The 22,232-nt window shown below is 33.5% G+C and overlaps 3 protein-coding genes and 1 long non-coding RNA gene across 5 annotated transcripts in view; 2 read left to right on the top strand and 2 right to left on the bottom strand.

Annotated features, from left to right (window-relative positions):
- LOC140045291 (serine/threonine-protein kinase mTOR-like) overlaps positions 1-3,025 on the bottom strand; it is a 67,090-nt gene extending 64,065 nt beyond the window's left edge. The window contains exons 1-6 of the mRNA XM_072090138.1: positions 2,868-3,025; positions 2,233-2,479; positions 1,657-1,892; positions 1,368-1,469; positions 918-1,016; positions 233-367 (exon numbers count right to left, since the gene is read on the bottom strand). Of these exons, the coding sequence (XP_071946239.1) occupies positions 233-367; positions 918-1,016; positions 1,368-1,469; positions 1,657-1,892; positions 2,233-2,446 (786 nt within the window). The 5' untranslated portion in view covers positions 2,447-2,479; positions 2,868-3,025. The remainder of the gene's footprint in view (positions 1-232; positions 368-917; positions 1,017-1,367; positions 1,470-1,656; positions 1,893-2,232; positions 2,480-2,867) is intronic.
- Positions 3,026-5,866: 2,841 nt separating this feature from the next.
- On the top strand, positions 5,867-9,745 carry LOC140043897 (uncharacterized). 2 transcript variants are annotated; one of them, XR_011844435.1, is made up of 3 exons: positions 5,867-5,948; positions 6,441-6,579; positions 9,401-9,745. It is a non-coding gene; the product is annotated as an uncharacterized lncRNA (long non-coding RNA). The 2 variants fall into 2 exon arrangements; XR_011844436.1 differs by lacking the exon at positions 5,867-5,948 and adding an exon at positions 6,013-6,224.
- A 4,971-nt stretch (positions 9,746-14,716) lies between these two features.
- LOC140045286 (ubiA prenyltransferase domain-containing protein 1-like) lies at positions 14,717-16,201 on the top strand. The gene has a single exon (XM_072090132.1). It carries the CDS (start codon positions 14,831-14,833, stop codon positions 15,839-15,841), a length of 1,011 nt encoding a protein of 336 aa, XP_071946233.1. The 5' UTR covers positions 14,717-14,830; the 3' UTR covers positions 15,842-16,201.
- A 158-nt stretch (positions 16,202-16,359) lies between these two features.
- LOC140045287 (succinate dehydrogenase [ubiquinone] iron-sulfur subunit, mitochondrial-like) lies at positions 16,360-20,536 on the bottom strand. Its single transcript, XM_072090133.1, has 8 exons — positions 20,397-20,536; positions 19,979-20,056; positions 19,734-19,792; positions 19,322-19,465; positions 18,709-18,787; positions 18,302-18,418; positions 17,201-17,425; positions 16,360-16,970 (listed from the first exon to the last, which is right to left on the bottom strand). Exons 1-8 carry the CDS (start codon positions 20,457-20,459, stop codon positions 16,887-16,889), a joined length of 849 nt encoding a protein of 282 aa, XP_071946234.1. The 5' UTR covers positions 20,460-20,536; the 3' UTR covers positions 16,360-16,886.
- Between the last annotated feature and the right edge of the window lie 1,696 nt (positions 20,537-22,232).

The following is a 22,232-nucleotide window of genomic DNA, read 5'->3' as shown; positions in this document are numbered from 1 at the left end:
GATTCTATTGTATTTCTTACATACGGCCTTGTGGAAGTTTTTTTTTTCACTTTTTTATGAACGAGCCTCCGTTTTAAAATAAATATTTTATTTTTATTATATTATTTTTATTATTTTCATAGAGTTTCCAGAAAGTCTAAAGTGAAAATTTTACTTTAACTTTATTTTATTATAAAGTTTATCAGCCACCTGGACAAGTATGCAAATTAGAGAAAATTCTGAATACTGTTACCTCTCCGTCTATGCTACTATGCCTAATAAGTTCATTGATAATGAGGAGGTAACCATGTACTTTATCATCCCGCGTTAGTCCCTTCTCTTTTGCACCTATTTCCTGTAAGCCTTTCTCTGCTTCTTCATATGTTTGCTAAAAAAATATTTAAAAAGTTTAAAATTAAAAAAACAATTTAATCAAACTACTTTTTAGCTGCTACAATAGAACTAGAACCTTTGAGTAAGTAAAGTATTCAGTTCCCTTATTCGGGGTATCCCCACTTGGGAGTTGATCTTTGTGTTGATCTCTGTCTACCCTATCAAACTAGTTTGAGAAAAAAGAAGTGTGATTGCCCAAATATAGTAGTGTTATGCTTAAATATGATAGTGATATAATATCATCATGTCCATTATATGGGCACATCACCTTTTTTGTCACATAAAGTTTGATAGTGTAGACAGAGCTTTAAAAGATATATTGTCCCTCATTTGTTTCACTAGAATCACCTTAATAGGAGTGATCCCCTTAATAGAGGGGTCACCCCTATTCATTAAGTGCTTTACTGAATGGTACCCTCTAAAAGAAAATTATATTAAAATGCCATCTCTTTTGTAATTCCCTCAATTTGCGGTTTCAACAACTTCATTTATTTAATTTAAAAAGATGACCTATAAATGTCTTTACAGAGGTTCATGTTGCCTACCTTATACCATTGCGGTTTTTGCATTTCTTTAATCTCTCTTTGAGCAGTCAGTTCCAAACAAGCACGTAGCGCTGAAACAGCGCCCTCACGTATACATTGCTACAAAATAGAGATAACATTAAATGTAAATTTTAATTAAAATTCCATATAGTTTTTAGGCATTCAGAAATTTTGTATCAATTTTAAATTAGAGGGGAAGAGTGTTTTGAATTTATATTAGCAAAAGGATTAATATTTTGGCATATAATGCGTTTCATACGTATCATACTTTATAAAATATATATAATACTATAGCTCACAATAACAATTGTATTTTCCAGACAAAAATCAAACGTTGGCTGGTGAAATAACATAAAAACGACAATAAATACAGACTTGGGGAAAGTCTAGGGGGAGAGGTGTAATGAAGGAGGGGTGTAAATGTGTGTGGATGTACTTAATATACTGTACCTTAGGATCTCTGATAGCATTGAATATATTGTCAAAGAAAGACTGGACTTGTTGAAAGAAGAACGTTGGTGCATTGATTGCTAGCTCCTTTAAAACTAACACCTACAAAAATTAAGAAAATCAGTTTGGAAAAAAAAGTATATTTTTACAGAAAACTAAGAACATTCAGATGAGGCCTTCTCAGGCCCAAGCATACAGTATCTCAATACATTTGAACAAACCAGGTTTTGCTTTGGACAAACAGAACATGCATACAGTTTAGATAACGTGTGTGCACAAAAAAACTCACTGCTGCAAGTCTCCGATTTTCGTGTCTTTCTTCCGATAGCCGCTCCAACGCTCTGCGCACTTCAAACTCTACATACTCTGGAGTGAACGTTCCACCGGCAAGCGCGAGTCGTCCAACTGCTTTGGATGACATCTCCATGACGCCGACATCATTGCAAGGCAATGTGTAGTTGCGCAGGTAGTTGGCAAACCGCCCTAGACGAGTCGTGTTGCCTCCATCTATTCCAATTAAGCTCACTAGAGAAAAAAAAATTATTTTAGTTAGTTGGTACCTATTTTTTTATCATTTGTTTTAGATTTCTTAAAATATATACAAATTCTCATTTAATATACAATATATGAATGGGTGGTGTGGTGGAGAAGGAGAGGGTGTGGTGGAAAAGGAGGGGTGGCAGTGAGGTGGAGAAGGAGGGGTGGGTGTGTGGTGGAGAAGGAGTGGGTGGCAGTGTGGTGGAGAAGAAGGGGGTGGTGGTGTGGAGAAGAAGGAGGGGGTACGGGTGTGGTGTAGCCACATCAACTGGCACCACTGGATTCACCTATAATACATACACTGACTTAAATTAGTGTAATCATTTACCAATGGCAATGATTCCGCCCTTTTTCTCAATAACATCTGTGCTAGACACAAGTTGCACTATATTGTGATCCAGCGTTGTCATGAAAGAATTGTATTCTTCAGCCGATACTTCCCGCAGTTCCGTGGTCACATAGTGTTGGAGGTTTTTAGCCGCTTTATTGCGTACTTCATCGTTACGACTTTTTAAACCGCTGACAAATTGTTGCAGCATCATCTTGTTGGGCAGGTTTGTCTTTTAATAAAGAATCTGAAAAAGGGAGCATGTCAATTAAAAGGGTGCATTTTAATTCAAATTAAAAGTGGTGATTTTATTTTATGATTCTAATCCAAGCTTTATTTTCTATTTCCATTGTATGTACTGTATGGATTGGCGCCAAGTGTTACGGATGGAATTAATAGGCATACTAACTACTAGTTACTAGACCTGCTAGTGTCTACAGCTACGATTGGTTTGGCTAACATATGCATAGCCTAGGCCTGCCCTGGGTCCTAGCTAGGTAGGGCCCAAACTAGTAGTAGGCTAGGCCTAGCCTACACTCTAGCTTGTTGTTGGTATAAAAAATAATGTAAATATCAAACAAACACTTTCAAATTGATTTTTTTTACTATTCTAAAAAAATATAGGCTTCATATACCTTTGTTTCAATTGGCATTTTATCAGTATAGAATGTTTAATACTAATAATATTATACTATTATCGTAAATGATGGTAGGCCTAGGCCAAATTGTCACAGAAACGAGAGGCCAACAACCCGTTCTTTGCCCCACCGCCGCATGTACGACGCGTCGACGACGAAATAATAAGTGGCGAAATAAAAAAGTAGCAAGAAATTCAATAGCGCCCCCTCTTGGTCAGTCTTATTACCGAAAACAACCGAAAACAACCGAAAATAACCGAAAACAGCCCTAAACAACCGAAAACAAACCACAAACAACCGAAAACAACCAGAAACAACCGAAAACAAACCGAAAACAAAATAAAATAATCTAAATACCGAAAACAAATTTGTATAATATTTTTTAAATGTTTTGATGGGTGTTTCTAAATCTAAGACCATAACAGAGACAAAACCGCGCGCGCAAAAGCCAAGGAAGACCCTACGATGGTAGCAGGGAGTTGTTTACAACTCCCTGATGGTAGTGTGCACAAAATACAACTAAAAATCGTGCAATCAATCAATGATAACATCGCATTTACTTACAGAATCTATAAAAATATTTTAATTTTAGTCTTTCGATTTTTGATCCAGAAACCAGCGCATTACTCCTTACAATAATTGTGAATATGTTAATCCATAGTATAGAAAGTAAATTGACTATGGTTAATCATGATCGATTTAATTATAGATTCTCAAAGAAAATTATACAAAGATACTACCCAGTGGGCACAGAACATAATTTCAACGTTGAATCAACGTTGAAATATAGTTGATTTGTTGAAATCATGTTGTCAGCGTATTTCAAACGTTGAATCAACGTTGAAATAACATTTTTTCCCTAACTATTTTTTTTACGTTTAGTAATAAACATTGAATCAACGTTGAAATAACATTGTCTTTCTAACTAGTAATTTATGTTAATTAATAAATGTTGATTTAACGTTGGAATAACATTGTCTTTCTAACAAATGTTTTACGTTAATTTATCAATGTTGATCCAACGTTGAAATAACATTGTTTTTCAAACAAATGTTTTACGTTAATTTGTCAATGTTGATTCAACGTTGAAATAACATTGTATTTTTAACTAGAAATTTACGTTAATTTATCAATGTTGATCCAACGTTGAAATAACATTGTATTTCTAACTAGAAATTTGCGTTAATTTATCAATGTTGATCCAACGTTGAAATAACATTGTATTTCTAACTAGAAATTTTCGTTTTATTATCAATGTTGATCCAACTTTGAAATAACATTGTCTTTCTAACTAGTAATTTAAGTTAATTTATCAATGTTGATCCAACGTTGAAATAACATTGTCTTTCTAACTAGTAATTTACCTTAATTTATCAATGTTGATCCAACGTTAAAATCATATTGTATTTTTAACTCGAAATTTAAGTTAATTTATCAATGTTGATCCAACGTTGAAATAACATTGTATTTTTAACTAGTAATTTACGTTAATTTATCAATGTTGATCCAACGTTGAAATAAACATTGTATTTTTAACTAGTAATTTACGTTAATTTATCAATGTTGATCCAACGTTGAAATAACAATGTATTTTTAACTAGAAATTTACGTTAATTTATTAATGTTGATCCAACGTTGAAATAACATTGTCTTTTTAACTAGTAATTTAAGTTAATTTATCATTGTTGATCCAACGTTGAAATAACATTGTCTTTCTAACTAGTAATTTACGTTAATTTATCAATGTTGATCCAACGTTGAAATCACATTGTATTTTTAACTAGTAATTTACGTTAATTTATCAATGTTGATCCAACGTTAAAATCACATAGTATTTTTAACTAGAAATTTACGTTAATTTATCAATGTTGATCCAACGTTGAAATAACATTGTATTTTTAACTAGTAATTTACGTTAATTTATCAATGTTGATCCAACGTTGAAATAACATTGTATTTCTAACTAGTAATTTACGTTAATTTATCAATGTTGATCCAACGTTGAAATAACATTGTATTTTTAACTAGAAATTTACGTTAATTTATTAATGTTGATCCAACGTTGAAATAACATTGTCTTTCTAACTAGTAATTTACGTTAATTTATCAATGTTGATACAACGTTGAAATAACATTGTCTTTATATCTAGAAATTTACGTTAATTTATCAATGTTGATCCAACGTTGAAATAACATTGTATTTTTAACAAGAAATTTACATTAATTTATCAATGTTGATCCAACGTTGCAATAACATTGTATTTTTAACTAGAAATTTACGTTAATTTATCAATGTTGATAACATTGTATTTCTAACTAGTAATTTACGTTAATTTATCAATGTTGATCCAACGTTGAAATAACATTGTATTTTTAACAAGAAATTTACGTTAATTTATCAATGTTGCTCCAACGTTGAAATAACATTGTCTTTCTAACTAGTAATTGACGTTAATTAATCAATGTTGATCCAACGTTGAAATAACATTGTATTTCTAACTAATAATTTTTTTCAAACAATTATTTTTTTTGTTTTTCAATGTTATTCCAACGTTATTTTAACGTTGAAATCCAGTTGCCATTTTCAAATGACATGTTTTCAATGTTGAAAAACTCTTGAAATTATGTTGTTTTTTCAAACAATTATTATTTTTGTTTTTCAACGTTAAATTAAAGATAAATTATATTTAATACTTAAATTTTTTAATACTAAGTGCGTTGCCATTGATGTTTCAACGTTAAATTAACATTAGATTTCAGTTGGCGGTTTATTTTATCATCCTTTATTGTAAAACAAATGATTATTGGTTATTTAGGAATTTTAGATTGGCAAATATTATTGTCTCTGTATAATACAAAAATGTTCTAGAAGTTGTGTTGAAAATTGAATGATCCTTTCATGCAAGATCAAATTTCATAAGATACGAGCTTGTCATTGGTTAGTTTCGTATTGATAAAATTTTGAAACTGGTGTCAGTAATTTCAGTTACTTCGACGTAGGCTAGGCCTACAGTAGTTTAAGTGGTGTGTAGAAAAAAAAGGCTCGTCATTGAAATTGTCAAATAAGTATGTTTTGAGGTAGGAAAACAATCTTTTTTATTTGTAATCTACTAATTTATAAGCTTTGAGCTTGACTATTTTACCCTTATCAATAGCTTATAGCCTCTGGTCTAGTAGGCCACACATGCATAGCTAGCTAGGCTATAGCCTGGTAGGCTAGGCAGGCTGCCAAACTGATGAACTGAATTCACTCACTAGGCCTAGTGGAAGCATTTAGTATTATGCATGTCAAAGGGCAAACATTTGCCTTGCCAAGGATAACTACAGTACTGTACTTATTATGGTTATAAAATGGTATGTATTTTAGGCCTTTTAGTTCAATGCTTTCTTTATTTAATATCCAAAAGTATACATAAATATAACATTATAATATATAATTAGTTGGCCTAGCTAGCTTTCTGCTAGGCTGTCTACAGTAGCTGCTAATGCTATTATTAGTGTTAATATACAAACACATGCTGCTAGCCTAGGACGGCTATTTGTTAAACTTACTCGCTTTCTTTATTTCAGATTGTAGGCCTAGCTAAGGCCCTTAGGCTTATGCCTAGCTAGAGTACAAAATAATGAAGTACATGTAGGCCTATAATCTTTTCTATGTGAATCAAACGAGAAAAATCTAATGGATGATCAATATTTTTATATACAAAAGGTTGGTATTTATAGTTCTTAACTTTAATATTGAATTGAATAAATATTACGCCGTGGTTAGGATTCCGGCACCGCAACTCAACTTCCCATCGTTAGGGAATCCGACACGCTAAATTGCGCATGCCCAGAGCGAAGTAATTATAGCTTGCACTAGTGCCACAGACCGCGCACCACATTACCCGAGAGTCGGAGTGTTAACTAGGGATGTACTGTGTAGCCAAAGATATCTTTGCTGTGGCCTAGTTAGTCGTCGCGCGGGGGAGAGAGCGATGGATGAAACTTGGCCTAGGCCATACATGAATTAATAATTACGCCACGCGTTAAAATAATTATTATGATATTGATAAGAATCAGCTTGCGTATTTCAAGAAATGTACGAAAATGAGTAGCGTAGCGTTGCGACACCGACTTCTCCCGAACAGTTCTGTTTTTTTTTCACATCCGCACGGCGGCTGCTGTCAACAAATCAACTTGTATACGATTGCATGATGTTATGTACAGTATAAATGCGTTATATGAAATCTTTTATTTTGTACTTGAAAAATCATAAAAAATAAAACTAGTCATGCAATTATAATTCATAAATATATAAAGTTTATATATGAATGAAGCAAATTTAATTACGAAATAAATAGGCCCAATGGTCAGATCTAGCTGGTAGGCCTACTAGTATTAGTAGGCATGTAGGCCGGCTAGTTCGCCGTGGCGCAGCTATTAAAATGATCCATCGCTGTAAAGCTTGGTTCCCACTAGAACGTAACGCAAGGACGTAAACGCAACGCAAGCGTTTTAACCAATGACAAGCGAAGTTATAGACAGTTAGCAATCACAAGCGAATAAGCCATCGCTTGTGATTGGTCAATTTACTTGCGTTGCGTTACGTCCTTGTGTTGCGTCGCTAGTGGGAACCACGCTTTGGTCTGTTGTAGACAAAAATAGAATCGCCGATTACCTTGCTCTGGGCATGCGCAATAGCGTGTCGGATTCCCTAACGCTGGGCAGTTGAGTTTCGGTGCCGGAATCCTAACCACGGCGTAAATATTAATACAGTGTTGCAATATTATTTACATAAATTGAATTGATTGCATATTTTACGTGTAAGTGTGAAATGACAGGGCATCACGTATGCAAAACCCAGGAGAGTAACAAATCGCTCTCCTCAAATCACCGAGGAGAGCAATTCGCTCTCCTTGCAAAAATTTTAAATCGCTCTCCTCAAATATTTATGTTGAAGTTGAAGGATGGTCGCCCCCCCCCCCCCCCCCCCGGGCACAACAAATGTATACTACCTCTCCTCTAAAATCCCCCACACCCACCTTTACACACAATATTTTCCGTGGGGATCGTATTATTCTACAGTACAAAAAACTCAAGCCAATTTTTTTTTATGGCCTGCCTGGGTAGATTGGGTTTCAGGAGCCTAGAGAATCCTGTCCTGGCCAACTATTATGCCTTTAGCCTAGCTTTTCTAGCCTAGCTTGTTGGCCTAGAAATCAGACAGAAAACCTGAAAAGTATTTACCTGCAATTCATAAATTATACAATTCTAACATGCAACAGCCATTAAAATATTGATAACAAGTTACAAAGTGTCATTTTAAAATAATTAAGAAAGATATTTGATCGTGTTTACATGTGTCACACATGGGCGCACGCACAATAATAGGGGAGGGCTGAAAGAGCTTCTAGAAGATGGTGACGTCACACATCAGCACGTGTTTTGAGGAGGATTTGAGTGACCAAAATTGGTTAGAACTTTCGAAGAAATAATCCATCTTCAAAATGACATAATTAAAGCAACCAGCAGCTAAGCTTTTTTAAATAATAAACATTATATTTAGGCCTCCTATATTAATGTTTCCTTTTAAAATTAAATATATTTTATTAACTCGTTCCATAAAAACATAAAGGGAAAAATTATTGGTTGGGACATGATCTTCCTGTAAAGGAGGTGTTTCTATGACACCGTACTGGTTGCACTATGAGGCGATGAAGTAAACTCGCCCTTGAATGCGCGCAGGTAGGCAGGGGAATCCCCTTTGTTGGTACCTCGCACTGTGTGAGATGGAGCGCGATGAATTGCTCTCCTTTTCGAAGGTTGTTGATTGCGATCACGCTCGCGATCCTTAAAAACGAGGGACTGCCATTAGGCTTGTAGCTTTATAACTTAGCTTATATATTATTAGCCTAGGCCTAGATTGGTTTTAACTTTTAAAAATCCACGTGTTTTTAGGCCTCTTGACAGAAAAATCAACACTGTCAAAAGCTAGGCTCTATTTTGAAAATTAAGGAGCGCGATAAATTGCTCTCCTCGAAGCCTGTTGAGGAGCGCGGAGGAGCGCGGTCGCGCAGGCGCTCCTTATAAATGATGCCCTGAAATGATGTTCTGAATTGAATTTTTGTTTATGTACAGTATGATTTTTGAACAATGTGTTACAGATATAATTGAACTGAACAATTTTTTTTAAAATGTTTTGTTGAATATGCCGTCACTATAGAGTTGTTCACTTTGACCAAAAATTAGATTTAAAAAAATGCATTTGTACCTTAAAAGGGGGACAATTTAAACAAACAATTGGTTTTTGGTTAAATGTACTGTTTATTTTGTATTTTTGTTAAGTGAAATCTTTATTGTTTTTGTTTATTTTCTACGGCAAGTGAATATCTAAATTGTTAAAATTGCAAAATGGCAAGGTATTCAAAGTATGATTGTATTAATCTTCATTGTTCATGTTTTTTGGGGACAATAAATCTTTCAACAATTAATTTTTTACTGTATTATTTTTGTTTAAAACTACAATAACTTGATTGAATTTGTTTCAGGTTTGGAAAAATAATATTGCCACACTTTTGGAAAGCATAGGACAATGTCAACACAGGAATCGAGGCAACTGTTTATTGACTAATCGGAACAATGCAATTACAGTATTGTGTTATTGCCATCATTTGGACTTCTGCAACATTAGCACAAGGCACCTGTGACGTGTGTTGTATTTATTGTGTTTTACTGTAATCAGCGAATATTTATAGTTATTCAATCATGTTAGTTGGCAAACATATTACAAACTGGTTATTAGTATATTTTTTATACTTAACATTGGTACCTGAGAACTGTCAGTGAGGACGTACATTATTTGATTGTTGCTTGGATTTTGCCTGAGTATTTGATAACACCTGATTAAATGTTATTTTATGTTTTTATAGAAATTAAAGATTAGTAAGATATACAGTATTTATAAAATGTCTCTATTGATGGATTCTGCGACGTAACAGTAACTTTACTACTAACTACTTTAAAACCGTTGATTCAAATTGGATATAGTAATTCAACAAATCAAATTTCAACGTTAAATCTATGTTTAAATTTACGTTGATGCAAATTTTCATTTCAACTTAATTATTACGTTGTTTCAACGTTAATAATTTCAACATTGAATCAACATTGATAATTTCAACGTAGACATTTTTACGTTGTTTCAACGTTGAAAATCTATGTTGAATCAACGTTGACATTTTTGTTGAGGCAAACTTTCATTTTCAACCATTTTTTCAACGTTATTTCAACGTTACTTATTTTAACGTTGTTTCAACGTTGATAATTTCTATGTTGATTCAACGTTGACATTTACGTTGAGGCAAACTTTCATTTTCAACCATTTTTTCAACGTTATTTCAACGTTACCTATTTTAACGTTGTTTCAACGTTGATAATTTCTATGTTGATTCAACGTTGACATTTACGTTGAGGCAAACTTTCATTTTCAACCATTTTTTCAACGTTATTTCAACGTTACCTATTTTAACGTTGTTTCAACGTTGATAATTTCTATGTTGATTCAACGTTGACATTTAAGTTGAGGCAAACTTTCATTTTCAACCATTTTTTCAACGTTATTTCAACGTTACTTATTTTAACGTTGTTTCAACGTTGATAATTTCTATGTTGATTCAACGTTGACATTTACGTTGAGGCAAACTTTCATTTTCAACCATTTTTTCAACGTTATTTCAACGTTACTTATTTTAACGTTGTTTCAACGTTGATAATTTCTATGTTGATTCAACGTTGACATTTACGTTGAGGCAAACTTTCATTTTCAACCACTTTTTCAACGTTATTTCAACGTTTGCAGATAACGTTGAATTAACGTTAATTCAACCAATTTTTGCCCACTGGGTAGGGACTATATATATAAAGTATACTTAAAACAAGCTCACTATAAAGGATTCACAATAAAATCTATTCAGTAAAATTACTGTAGTCGAGTAAATAACGTGTTTATCCTTACTTAACTGACTTAATACGTGAGACGAAAACCGGGGACGAAAACGCAAAGTTTGGTAAAATCATGCTTTGTTTTTGAAAAGACTAAAAACGAAATGTGTTTATAGATTTTGTAAGTAAATGTAATCTACGGTGTAGTTCATTGAATTTGTACGATTTTGAGTTGTATTTTGTGCACACTACCATTACATTTCTTAGGGTCTTCCATGACTTTTGCGCCTCTGTATGGTCTTAGCTTTAGAAACACCCATCAATAGAGGGCGACATTAATAAAAATATTATACAAAATTTGTTTTCGGTATTTAGATTTTTTAAATTTTGTTTTAGTTGTTTTCGGTAATTCATGCGCGATATCTTGAAGAATTTTGCACAAAAACAGATATTTTAATAAATATTATTGTTGTGTTGAAATTAGGCTAACATCAAATTGCACTGTACTCGATGGATAATTGTTTTTATTTGTATTTTGCTTTGACCAAAGAACTTATAACACAAGAATCTCCTGTTCTTCAATTTGCATTCAAAACACAGTATCGGAAGTACAGGGTTAAAAGGTCAAACTGGGCGACGCCATTTCACAGCATGGAGCAGCGTCCCCTCCAAACTAGGAAGTCAATTACTCTACCCCCTCCCCCCGTCCTAGAGTATTAGCAGATCCCCTCTATGATTTTGACTTTCTAATTTGATGCGGGCGCCCTACTCCTCAGTCAATTACTCTATACCCCCTAGAGCATTAGCAGAACCCCTCTATGATTTTGACTTTCTAATTTGATGCGGGCGCCCTACTCCATGGCTCACAATGGCGCCACCCATAGCTCTATTCTATCCCACAATGCCTTTCGAAATTGTTACGCGCTTCGGACGAACCAGGAGATTCTTGTGTTATAAGTTCTTTGCTTTGACTTTCTAAAGCCGATTGTGGCTTGTCATACTCTATTCCATAGTTGCCATTTCTGGCATTATTATGCTTTTTGGCATTATTTGGAGGCCCACGGCATCTGGCATAATGCCGCGGAATTATTTAGCCGTTTTTAGCATAATCTGGCATAATTTTGTGTTTTTTGAACAACCCAAAAAATAATATACCACAGAACAAAAATAAAATATTTTGTTAATACATCACCTTACACAATATCATATCGTAAAAACAGATCTGTTCGGGTTTTCCGTACAATAGTTCTTCCATCCTTTCGTTCCGGACTTCATCGACTCTTCGGATAGGAAGGCTGCTCGAAAACTACCGTGTGTGCGATATAGGCAGCACAACAAATCCGAAGAGGCTAGCTATTGGCCAATTATGTTGCTCTATTTCAGAGACCATGCAGGTTATTGGATCCCCAGATATAGAGACAATTGAACGAAAACATTATGAAAGGGGTTTTGTTTTTTCAGTTCATAATTATAAGTGGCCACACCCCTACCCCAACCCTTAAAATGGCAATTTCCGGTAACTAGAAGCTCTAATTTTAAAAAGAATTTCTTCTAGAGAATTTGTTTTCCATATTTCAAATTATGTTCCATTTGCATCGTCGTAGCAACCCTATATTTCCAAATGTTCTTCACCTCTCAGTGACCATGATGGGGCGAGGTCCTAGGGACTCTTATACATTTTTATAAAATTAAGTGCAATTTCCGGCCATCTAGCAGCTCTATTTTCCCAATTTGTTTTACCTCAGCCCCAACCATGGTGGGTCTGAGGTCCTGGAAACACTTAATATATATTTTTATTTCCTATTTTAAATTATAATTGGCACTTTCAAAACTATCGTGGGCTAAGATCCTGGAGGTACTAATAAATATATTTTTATTTCACATATGAAATTAAGTGCCATTTCCGTCCATTGAGTGAGCAGCTCTATTTTTTTTCATATTTTCTTACCTCAGCCCCAACCATGGTGGGGTTGAGGTCCTTGAGACACAATTAATATATATTTTGATTTCCTATTTTAAATTATAATTGCCATTTTCAAACTATGGTGGGCTAAGATCATAGAGACACTAATAAATATATTTTGATTTCATATTTTAAATTAAGTGCCATTTCCGGCCATCTAGCAGCTCTATTTTTCCAATTTGTTTTACCTCAGCCCCATGCCATGGTAGGGCTGAGGTCCTAGAAACACTTAATATATTTGTTTATTTCCTATTTTAAATTATAATTGGCACTTTCAAAACTATCATGGGCTAAGATCCTGGAGGTACTAATAAATATATTTTTATTTTATATTTGAAATTAAGTGCCATTTCCGACCATTGAGCAGCTCTATTTTTTTTCATATTTTCTTACCTCAGCCCCAACCATGGTGGGGTCGAGGTCCTGGAGACACAATTAATATATATTTTGATTTCCTATTTTAAATTATAATTGCCATTTTCGAACTATGGTGGGCTAAGATCATAGAGACACTAATAAATATATTTTTTTTCATATTTTAAATTAAGTGCCATTTCCGGCCATCGAGTAGGTATTTGTCCAAATTTTCTTATCAACCATGGTGGGGCTGAGGTCCTGGAGACACTCAAAATAATTTTTTTTATTTCCTATTTTAAATTATAATTGCTATTTCCTAATTATGGTGGGCTAAGATCCTTTCATATTTGAAATTAAGTGCACAGATCCCGGCCATCGAGCAGCTCTCATATTTCAGTTCAAAAATTATAAATTTCCATGGCTGTGTAACAGGTTTTTTTTTTTGGGTGGGGTAGGGGGGTGGGGGTTGGTGTTGGTGTCATTTGCAATTACCATTTTCGCACCCCAGATATTTAGAATTATTAGTTATTACTCACAAAACTAAAAATATAAATTTTGTACGACATGGGGATACAATTTTAGGCCCTATTTTGTGTCAGTTGGGGTTTTACAAACGTTTATTAGACATAAAACCGTTGGTGGCGCTGTTTAGGGCCACATTTTGGGGATCTGGCATTATTTTTCCCAATCTGGCATTATTTGAGACAGGATACGGCATAATTTAAATTTTATCGCTGGCAACGCTGCTCTATTCACGAAATCAAAGAATATATATCACAAGAATGAGTATTCCGCGATTTTTGCATGAGAAATTTGTAACAGAGAGCTCCAGTGAGTGATGCCCGCCGGATGTATACATACTAAATAAGACTTGATTTAATAGATATTATACATGTCACATTAAATAGAATTATGATAATAGTTTTTGCAATTGTAAACTATTTTATAATACATATTTATTAACAAACTAGTGTACATTCACTTTTACAGACAATTATTTACTAACATGCTAAGTTAGTTCACAAAAAAGGCCTAACACAGCAACACCAAAAATCAATGAATCGTTACTCAGCACGGCCTATTCTTTACCATTGCCGTGTACTACTCTACGCCCGGTAAATTAAGTATTGTTTTTATGATATAAATTAGTATAAAATACATGTTATTAATAGGACAAAATGTTAAATGTTATTAACATTTATTTGTTTTACCAGAAACAAGTTAAATATAGGAATATTATTAAACAATCCTTCGTGAAAACGCGTAAACACCAACACGCCCGGTCACGCTATCGTAGCGCCCGGTTGATAAAGCAAACTGTTTATACGGCAGTTTTTACTAAATAAATTGCATAAAACGAACAATTAAATATCCAAATAGTATTTAACATGATGTTGGCATGTAGTTGATAACATTTTTTATCATGAAAATACTACCGGTGGTCTAGCCTTTGATTATTGAAACCGTCACAAAAAGTTGTATACATCCCAGATACATCCACACTTATGGCGGCGCCCTACCACATGGACAATATTACTGTTACAGGGAAAATCGCGGAATACTCATTCTTGTGATATATATTCTTTGACGAAATTCAGAAATTTGGAAAAATCCAAAATTCTGCAAGAAGGTCAGAGGCGCGCCGAGTGAGGAAATAATTAATCTAGGATAGGCTAGAGCCTAAATGTTATTTTAATACAATTTTTGTGTGAAAACAATGGCGGGGCGAGAAACATATGCCGATGAAAAGAAAAATGGGTATTCTTCACCGTCTGCAAACAATTCAAAAGACAATGACGGCAAGCCTAGGGCTAGGCCTAGTAGGCCAACCAACTCCAACGTTGTCGCAGTAAGCAGTTACATTCTCGCTTTACGACCGTGGTCGTTTAGTGCTTCGCTGACGCCTGTATTTTTAGGGAGTGCCTTGGCCTATAAGGTAACAGATCTATGGAATCTTCATCAGGGATTTTTAGCATGCATGGCTGTTCTTTCAGTTCACGGTGCTGGAAATTTAGTGAACACTTACTGTGATTTTAGAAAAGGAATTGACAGTAAACGTAGTGATGATCGAACGCTGGTTGATGGGATTTTAAAACCGAACAATGTTGCTACATTTGGAGCAATTTTATACGCTGTTGGATGTTTGTGTCTTGCGATTCTAGTCATGATATCGCCTGCTAAATTAGAACAGATTGCGCTTGTGTTTTTCTGCGGACTCTCTGGATCGTTTTTGTACACAGGTGGCATCGGTTTTAAATATGTAGCTCTAGGCGATGTCATTATTTTAATAACATTCGGTCCGCTTGCTGTTATGTTCACGTTCCTTGTTCAAGTCGGGCACTTCTCACTTGCGCCTTTACTTTATGCTGTACCGCTGGCGCTGAACACAGAGGCAATATTGCATAGCAATAACACTAGAGATATGAACCTAGATAAGAAATCAAAAGTGGTAACCATAGCTATTCTTCTTGGCCGTACAGGTTCTTACGTCTTGTACGTTCTGCTCCTGTTTGTTCCATATTTGATGTTCGCTGTGTTGGCATTCAACTTCTCAAAGAGTTTCTTCCTTCCACTTCTAACTTTACCAATGGCGTTTAAACTTGAAAAGGATTTTCGAAGGAATGTTTTGAAAGAAATGCCACAAAGGACTTCGAAGTTAAATTTAGCTTTTGGATTACTTTACGTGGCTAGCGTCATGTTCAGTGGGACATTGCCGGGCATTGAGTAGAATTAAGGGCGCCATACATTTCCATCTTGCAAGACTCGGAGAAAGAAAAATTCAATAATTTCACTTGCCAGGATTAGCCAATTTTAATTGTTCTTTTTCTAAATTGAGCTAAACTTGAATCGAACCAAACACAAAATGTTTAAAAACAAGCATCAAGCTTGTATTGTAAACCACTTTATCATAAAAATGGTTTTTGATTTTTGTTTTCTCTTCTAAGATTTTTTTAATTACATTCTGTAACAACTAATTTAAAATGATCCTAATAAATTAAAATTATTAATAAAGTTATTATTATAAAGTTCTTTACATTTTAATATTTGTTGTGAATTTCATTCAACTAATACATTGATTTTATCATTTTACAGAACGTAATAAATTACTTTAGAAATATTAATATGTTCTTGTCATTTGTTTGTTATACTGTACAATGAACAAAATAGTTTTTAATCTAGCGAGTGTTTAATTTTAAGCATCTTAAAAGTACTGACAGACAAAAAAATACTGCAAAAAAAGGTGTATTCTTTTATGAACAATAATTATTTATTCCTTTTTATACTGTTAATTACAATTCACTGCATTCAAATTCAAAAGACAAAGAGTAGGGTTAAATTAAAGTCAACGATTGCTCATCACATACTAACATTAACAAAACAATGTTAATTACAGTAGGCATTAAGTGACTGAAAGAACACAGTCAATGTAAGATGGAGAATTAAATTGCACAAAGCGTACTGTTTCTTAAACATCTTTTTCTGCAATCTTTTACATACATTCCTTTCAGAAATGTGTATTGTCTATGAATTTCAGGGTTAAGAGAACTAAACTGCAAGAATAACTAACCTTGTATAAGTTATACTCAAAACATACAGTAAATTAAATAGAGACTATACAGTGAGCCTAGTAATCTGAATATTTCTGTGACCAGTTATTTACAGGTATGTATTCTGTACCATAAAATTAACCCATGTTTAATCAAGTTTTGAAAATAATGTACTTATGAATATTAATACAAGCTAATTAAAATATTGTCTGTATTATCATCAATTTATGCTCTCGCCTCGGCTTCTCCTTTATTATATGACGCCAATAACTTCTTGATCTCTGCAATAGCACGACCTGGGTTCAACCCCTGAAATGAAATTATTATATTATTCATATTTAATTTGACATACAATACATAGAATATACAAAATAATGAATGAATTGAATAAACAGAATATTTTCATGAGTTGAATGGAAAGAATGTTTTAATGAGTGGAATGGAAAGAATATTTTAATTAGTGGAATAGAAAGAATATTTTCACGGGTTGAAAGACTGACTGTTTCAGAAGAAATTTTAAAATTGATCAATAAGCAAACCTTAGGACAAGTTTTTGTACAATTCATAATTGTATGGCATCTATATAGAGAGAAGGGATCTTCTAGCTTAGCTACCCTCTCCTGTTGGTACTCGTCCCTACTGTCTATCATCCATCGATAGGCCTGCATCAACACTGCTGGGCCTAGATATTTATCACTGTTCCACCAGTAGCTGGGACATGACGTACTGCAACAGGCACACAAAATACATTCGTACAGACCATCCTGAAAGAATAATCAGTACAATTTATTGATCTCAGAAATTGATAAATTGCTAGAATATTAACAATATAAATATATAGTGGAGCTGTAGCTTGGTGGATAACGCGCTTGCGTTAATCAATCAATCCGAGTTCTAATCCTGACCTAGTGCAAGGGTTGTAACTGACTATTTCAACGCCACTCCCTACGTACGCCTCAAATGGGACTTAATTTATAAACACAATAAATTAAAAATAGTTTATCCATCTTGTAATTGGCGAGTTCGTGATTGCTGTTGGATTCGTATGAAATAAAAAAGTAATTAAAAAATTAAAATGGGTAAAAGTACATGTAGTAAATACAATACAACAGCTGATTGAATAAAAAAAAATAGATTAAAACTGGTTGCTTATATTCAGTTCAACATCAAGTCAGTTTTATTTGTGAGGAAAAAAATGCTTTATAAAACAGGATTTGAATGACCTTTGAACACATGACCCTGAGATTGATTGACAAGCTGCAGGATTACCAAACCACACCTCCAATTACTGTATTCAATTCAAGATAATTTCAAATGTTATATAGACAAGCATCCTCAGAAGAGATTTAGTTCTGTATTTAGTTTAGTTTTTTAGAGTAAAGCTCTGTCTACACTATCAAACTTTTATATGCAAATGACAATAAATGGAAGTAATTTTTCACTGATAAATGAATGAATGAAACCTTACGCGCCAAAAATATGTTACGTGCCCATATATAGACACGATGATGTCATATCACTACCAAATTTGGGCACATCACACTTTTTTTCGTCAAACTAGTTTGATAGTGTAGACAGAGCTTTAGATGTCTTTATGAGTAAAGAAAATTAGATAGCTCCTAATAAACTTAAAACCTTACTAATTTTTCTCTATCTTCAATTGATTGAAGGTTTTGTTTCTCTCCATATTTCATATCTCCTTTCTTCTTGAGGTATGGTTCAATGGCTTTATATTGGGCGTAGAAATTACTCATGTCCTACAAAAATAATCAACATTATTAATTTATTGTAAAAAACATGAACATGCTCAAGCTGTCTTCTAGGTACAAAAAATTAACATACAGCTTTACAGTAGAATAACTTTGTGACCCAACAAAGTTTTACCTTTATAGGGTGTCCCCTAAATAGAGGTTGGCTGTTGTGTTAAAAAACATAATTGTCTCTCCTTCAAAAGTGTCTCCTAATAGTGTCCCAAAAGAGAGGTTCTACACTGCTCTATGACTGTTACAAAATACACAACATGTACAGTAAAATGTACTATACTTACTGGTACCAAATCCTTCACTACATACATGTGAGGTAGTGGGTATATCTTTGTTGCCTTACTTTGGTTTGCATCTATCCGACTGAAAGGTAATACAATAAAAAAAAAACACAAACAAGGTATTAGAATAATAAGTGTATAATCAGGAAATAATAACTTGGAGCAGATGCTATAAATGCTCTTAGTACACATCACCTACAAAACTAAGTTGAAGATTTATTATAAACCAGTTCATTAATACTGCTGTGCTTTTTGTATGTGTACCCCAGTGTGTAAACTCTGGATTTTTCCTAGGCAATGTGAAGGGTTTGATCTAGTTTGACAAAATGTGCGCAAATATGGTTGTGATATTTCCAAATATGGTAGTGATATTTCCAAATATGGTAGTGATATTTCCAAATATGGTAGTGATATTTTCAAATATAGTAGTTATATGACATTATCATGTCCATATGGACAGGGCACATTTTTTTTTTTGTGTCAAATAAAGTTTGATAGTGTAGACAAGGATTTACTGTAATAAATTTCCTTCAATTGAAACCTGAATATTAAATTAATTTGACCTGAAATGACCCAACTGACCTTTGAACTAAAAAGCAAATAATTTTCAACTAACCATATGCAGGCTAGTGTGTTAACACCACCTATGTTCATAGCGCATGACCCACATATACCCTCACGACATGACCTTCTAAAGGTCAATGTTGGGTCAATTTCATTCTTGATTTTAATCAGGGCATCAAGCACCATAGGACCACATCTGCAAAAAAAAAAATATATCAAAATTCAGAAAAAACAAAATTGAAAAACAAGTTTAGAATATGTAGGATAAGATGTTAGTTGTTGTAGGTCTCGATGAACTATTATTTGTTTTTGAATCAGCATGGTCAACTGTGCCTATATAAAAAACTTTTATACACAGTTGACCACCATGTTGATAGCGATCCCATTTCTACACCCTTTAGGATAACTCTGCACTGTCCAAAAAGCCAGAAACAAAAATTTGTTTTCAAAATATTAAAACTTACGAATTTAAGTCCACATCGTAGACTTGCATTCGTGGCTTATCACCTTGTTTGTCAGGGTCCTGTCATAAAAGAAAAAAAATTTTACCAACTGCTGATATTGAGACAACATACTGTTTGCAATGTTATTCTTGTTAATTTAATAATAATAATATGCACTTGCAAAGTGGTAAAATAAGAAAAATATTAATAGTATTAATATACTAGGCCTACAATACATCTTAATTATTAATTTATGAAATATTTACCCATCTGTAAATAGAAAACTGTTTGATTTTCTCCTCATTTTGTTGTTTTTCTGCAGCAGTTTGAGATTGTCTTACTGCCTACAAAATTGAAAAAACACAAAAAAGTTTACATTTTTTAAACTAAATAATAATAGATAATAAATATACTACAGTATTTTAATTAGTCTTTGACCTATATAATAGAAATATTAGATACGTTTATAAGTTTGGTTTTCTGGTTTAGGCCTAGGCCTAACCCTCTAGGCTCGCGTCTAAAGTAACACATCTTATAAAACAGGAACACGGTCGGTCGATATTGTGTTATTACCGACAATCATCAGTCTTGATTCTTGGCCTAGGCCTAGCTTATAACAGTAAATAAATGTGTACTCTTTAAGGAAATAATTTAAAAAAAAACCGAATATGTTAATTAACTTACATTATACGCAATACTATCAAATCTACGAGACAAAATACGTCCTAAACTGCTCGCCAAGGCCATAATTACATAAAAGTAACGTTCACTGACGTCCACTTTTTACAGTTTATTCAATTTTTTGACTTCTTGAAAGATGACCTCATTCGCGACCTAAAATTACATAATCGTAAGTATGGTACGCCACTTATGCATTTCAATTAAAAAATATCTAGAATATTGTTTCTTATAATAATTTAAATATTATTTTCGTAGTCAATTTATAGAAACTGATACATACAAAACAGCAGCCCGATGTGTACAGTACTGTACTAAAACTAATTGTGGTCAGATGTTTTGCCCTACTCTGAGGTAATTTGTACATTATACTAAGTACATTTGAGAATACCAGCGAAAAAATTCGCAAGTAATTCTCGGTTGGGACGTCGAACCCACGACCTCCAGATCAAGTTGGTATTCTCAAATGTACTTAGTATAAAGCACAAATTACGTCAGAGTAGGGCAAAACATCTGACCAATTACTAAACTCCCTGACGCAAAACTGCTCTACAGTAGTTTAACAATACAAAACTAATTGTATTGAGTTTTTATTTCGGAAGGGCACTGTAATCGCCATTATGTTATATTATGTCGATTAAAAAGGTATGGGCTAGTCCTGAACATTATTAATATTTGTATTAAAAGTTAAACGAGTGAAAGTCGTATTTATTTACCTGCCCTCCCAATATACGCCTATACTGTACCTATCTTTTATCTTGATATAATAATTAAACATTACTTTGGTATTGTCATTAGTTGGTGCCGTTTTTTTTCCAGACTTTGGCACACTTATTATGAAAGCTTTTATCCTTGAAAGAACAAAGGATAAACGTAAATTCAAGAGAAGTTTACCAAATGATATGGAGTTTACTTCAATGAACGGTTAGAACAACAAAAGGTAGTCCACTGTATTAATGTTAATTGAAAAAAGAAAAAAAAAATAGCGAGGAGGATCAGGAATAGAGCCATGTATGGTTGAAGCCACAAGGAAGGACATTAGAAGCGAATTCAGGAATAATTCAAAATGAAAAGGGGACACTTCTTTCATCTATGTTTTGCAAATAAAAAATTGATTGTGTAGATTTGTTATCAGAATATCAATCCATTGGTTAATGCAAATGAAATCTGGCCGTGCTTTTATGTTGGCTTTTCGAGGCTACGCTTGCCGATTTATATTATATATTTTTTTGTGTGCGTTTCTTTTTTTCTCGAGGCTATTATTTCTTTTGTTTTGTGTTTTCTTTCATAATGAACTGCAATTGTTGGTAATTACTACCGTACTTTTTTTATCTTCTCCCCTCATTATCTTTTTTTACGGTTTTAAACTTAAAATATTATTTTGTAAACTAACTTTTTTATTTGTTATTTCATGAATAAATGTATCTGTAACATCAATCTGTATATGAAGTGTATTAACCGACTATAATTTATGTTAATCACACTGAAATGCGAATTTGTACGCGTAAATCAAAAGCGTCAGCTTATACGCATGCGTATGTTTTAATCTTCCAATTCCTCTACGCATGCGTACAAGCTCGATTCGCCCGAAAAAATTCGACGAGTGGAAACGAGCCTCTAGATCTTCGTCAAATGTTTTCATTCTATAAACAAGGGCAATATGTTATACAATTTTGAAAGTTCGCTGTTTCTAACTGGAAATAAGGTGAGGCCTACCGGTAACAATTAACGCTTCTTCTTCTGCGGTAATGAAAAAAGAAGACTATAGTAATAATTTCATCAATTAACGTGCCCCTTTCATTCTATAAACAAGAGAATTATTTTACCATTTACGAGGGTTTT

The sequence above is a fragment of the Antedon mediterranea genome, chromosome 3, assembly GCF_964355755.1.
Source record: "Antedon mediterranea chromosome 3, ecAntMedi1.1, whole genome shotgun sequence".
In the NCBI taxonomy this organism is placed as follows: Eukaryota; Metazoa; Echinodermata; class Crinoidea; order Comatulida; family Antedonidae; genus Antedon; species Antedon mediterranea.
This window is presented reverse-complemented; position numbering and strand designations above follow the sequence as displayed.

Bases quoted from the DNA above. Each gene is read 5' to 3' on its own strand.
- LOC140045286 (XM_072090132.1), top strand. From the start codon at position 14,831: ATGGCGGGGCGAGAAACATATGCCGATGAAAAGAAAAATGGGTATTCT.
- LOC140045287 (XM_072090133.1), bottom strand. From the start codon at position 20,459: ATGGCCTTGGCGAGCAGTTTAGGACGTATTTTGTCTCGTAGATTTGAT. The intron at 18,788-19,321 runs GTTAGTTGAAAA...ATTACCTTTCAG, and splicing joins AACACACTAGCCTGCATATG to TCGGATAGATGCAAACCAAA. The intron at 17,426-18,301 runs GTAAGGTTTTAA...TTATTCTTTCAG, and splicing joins TTGAAGATAGAGAAAAATTA to GATGGTCTGTACGAATGTAT.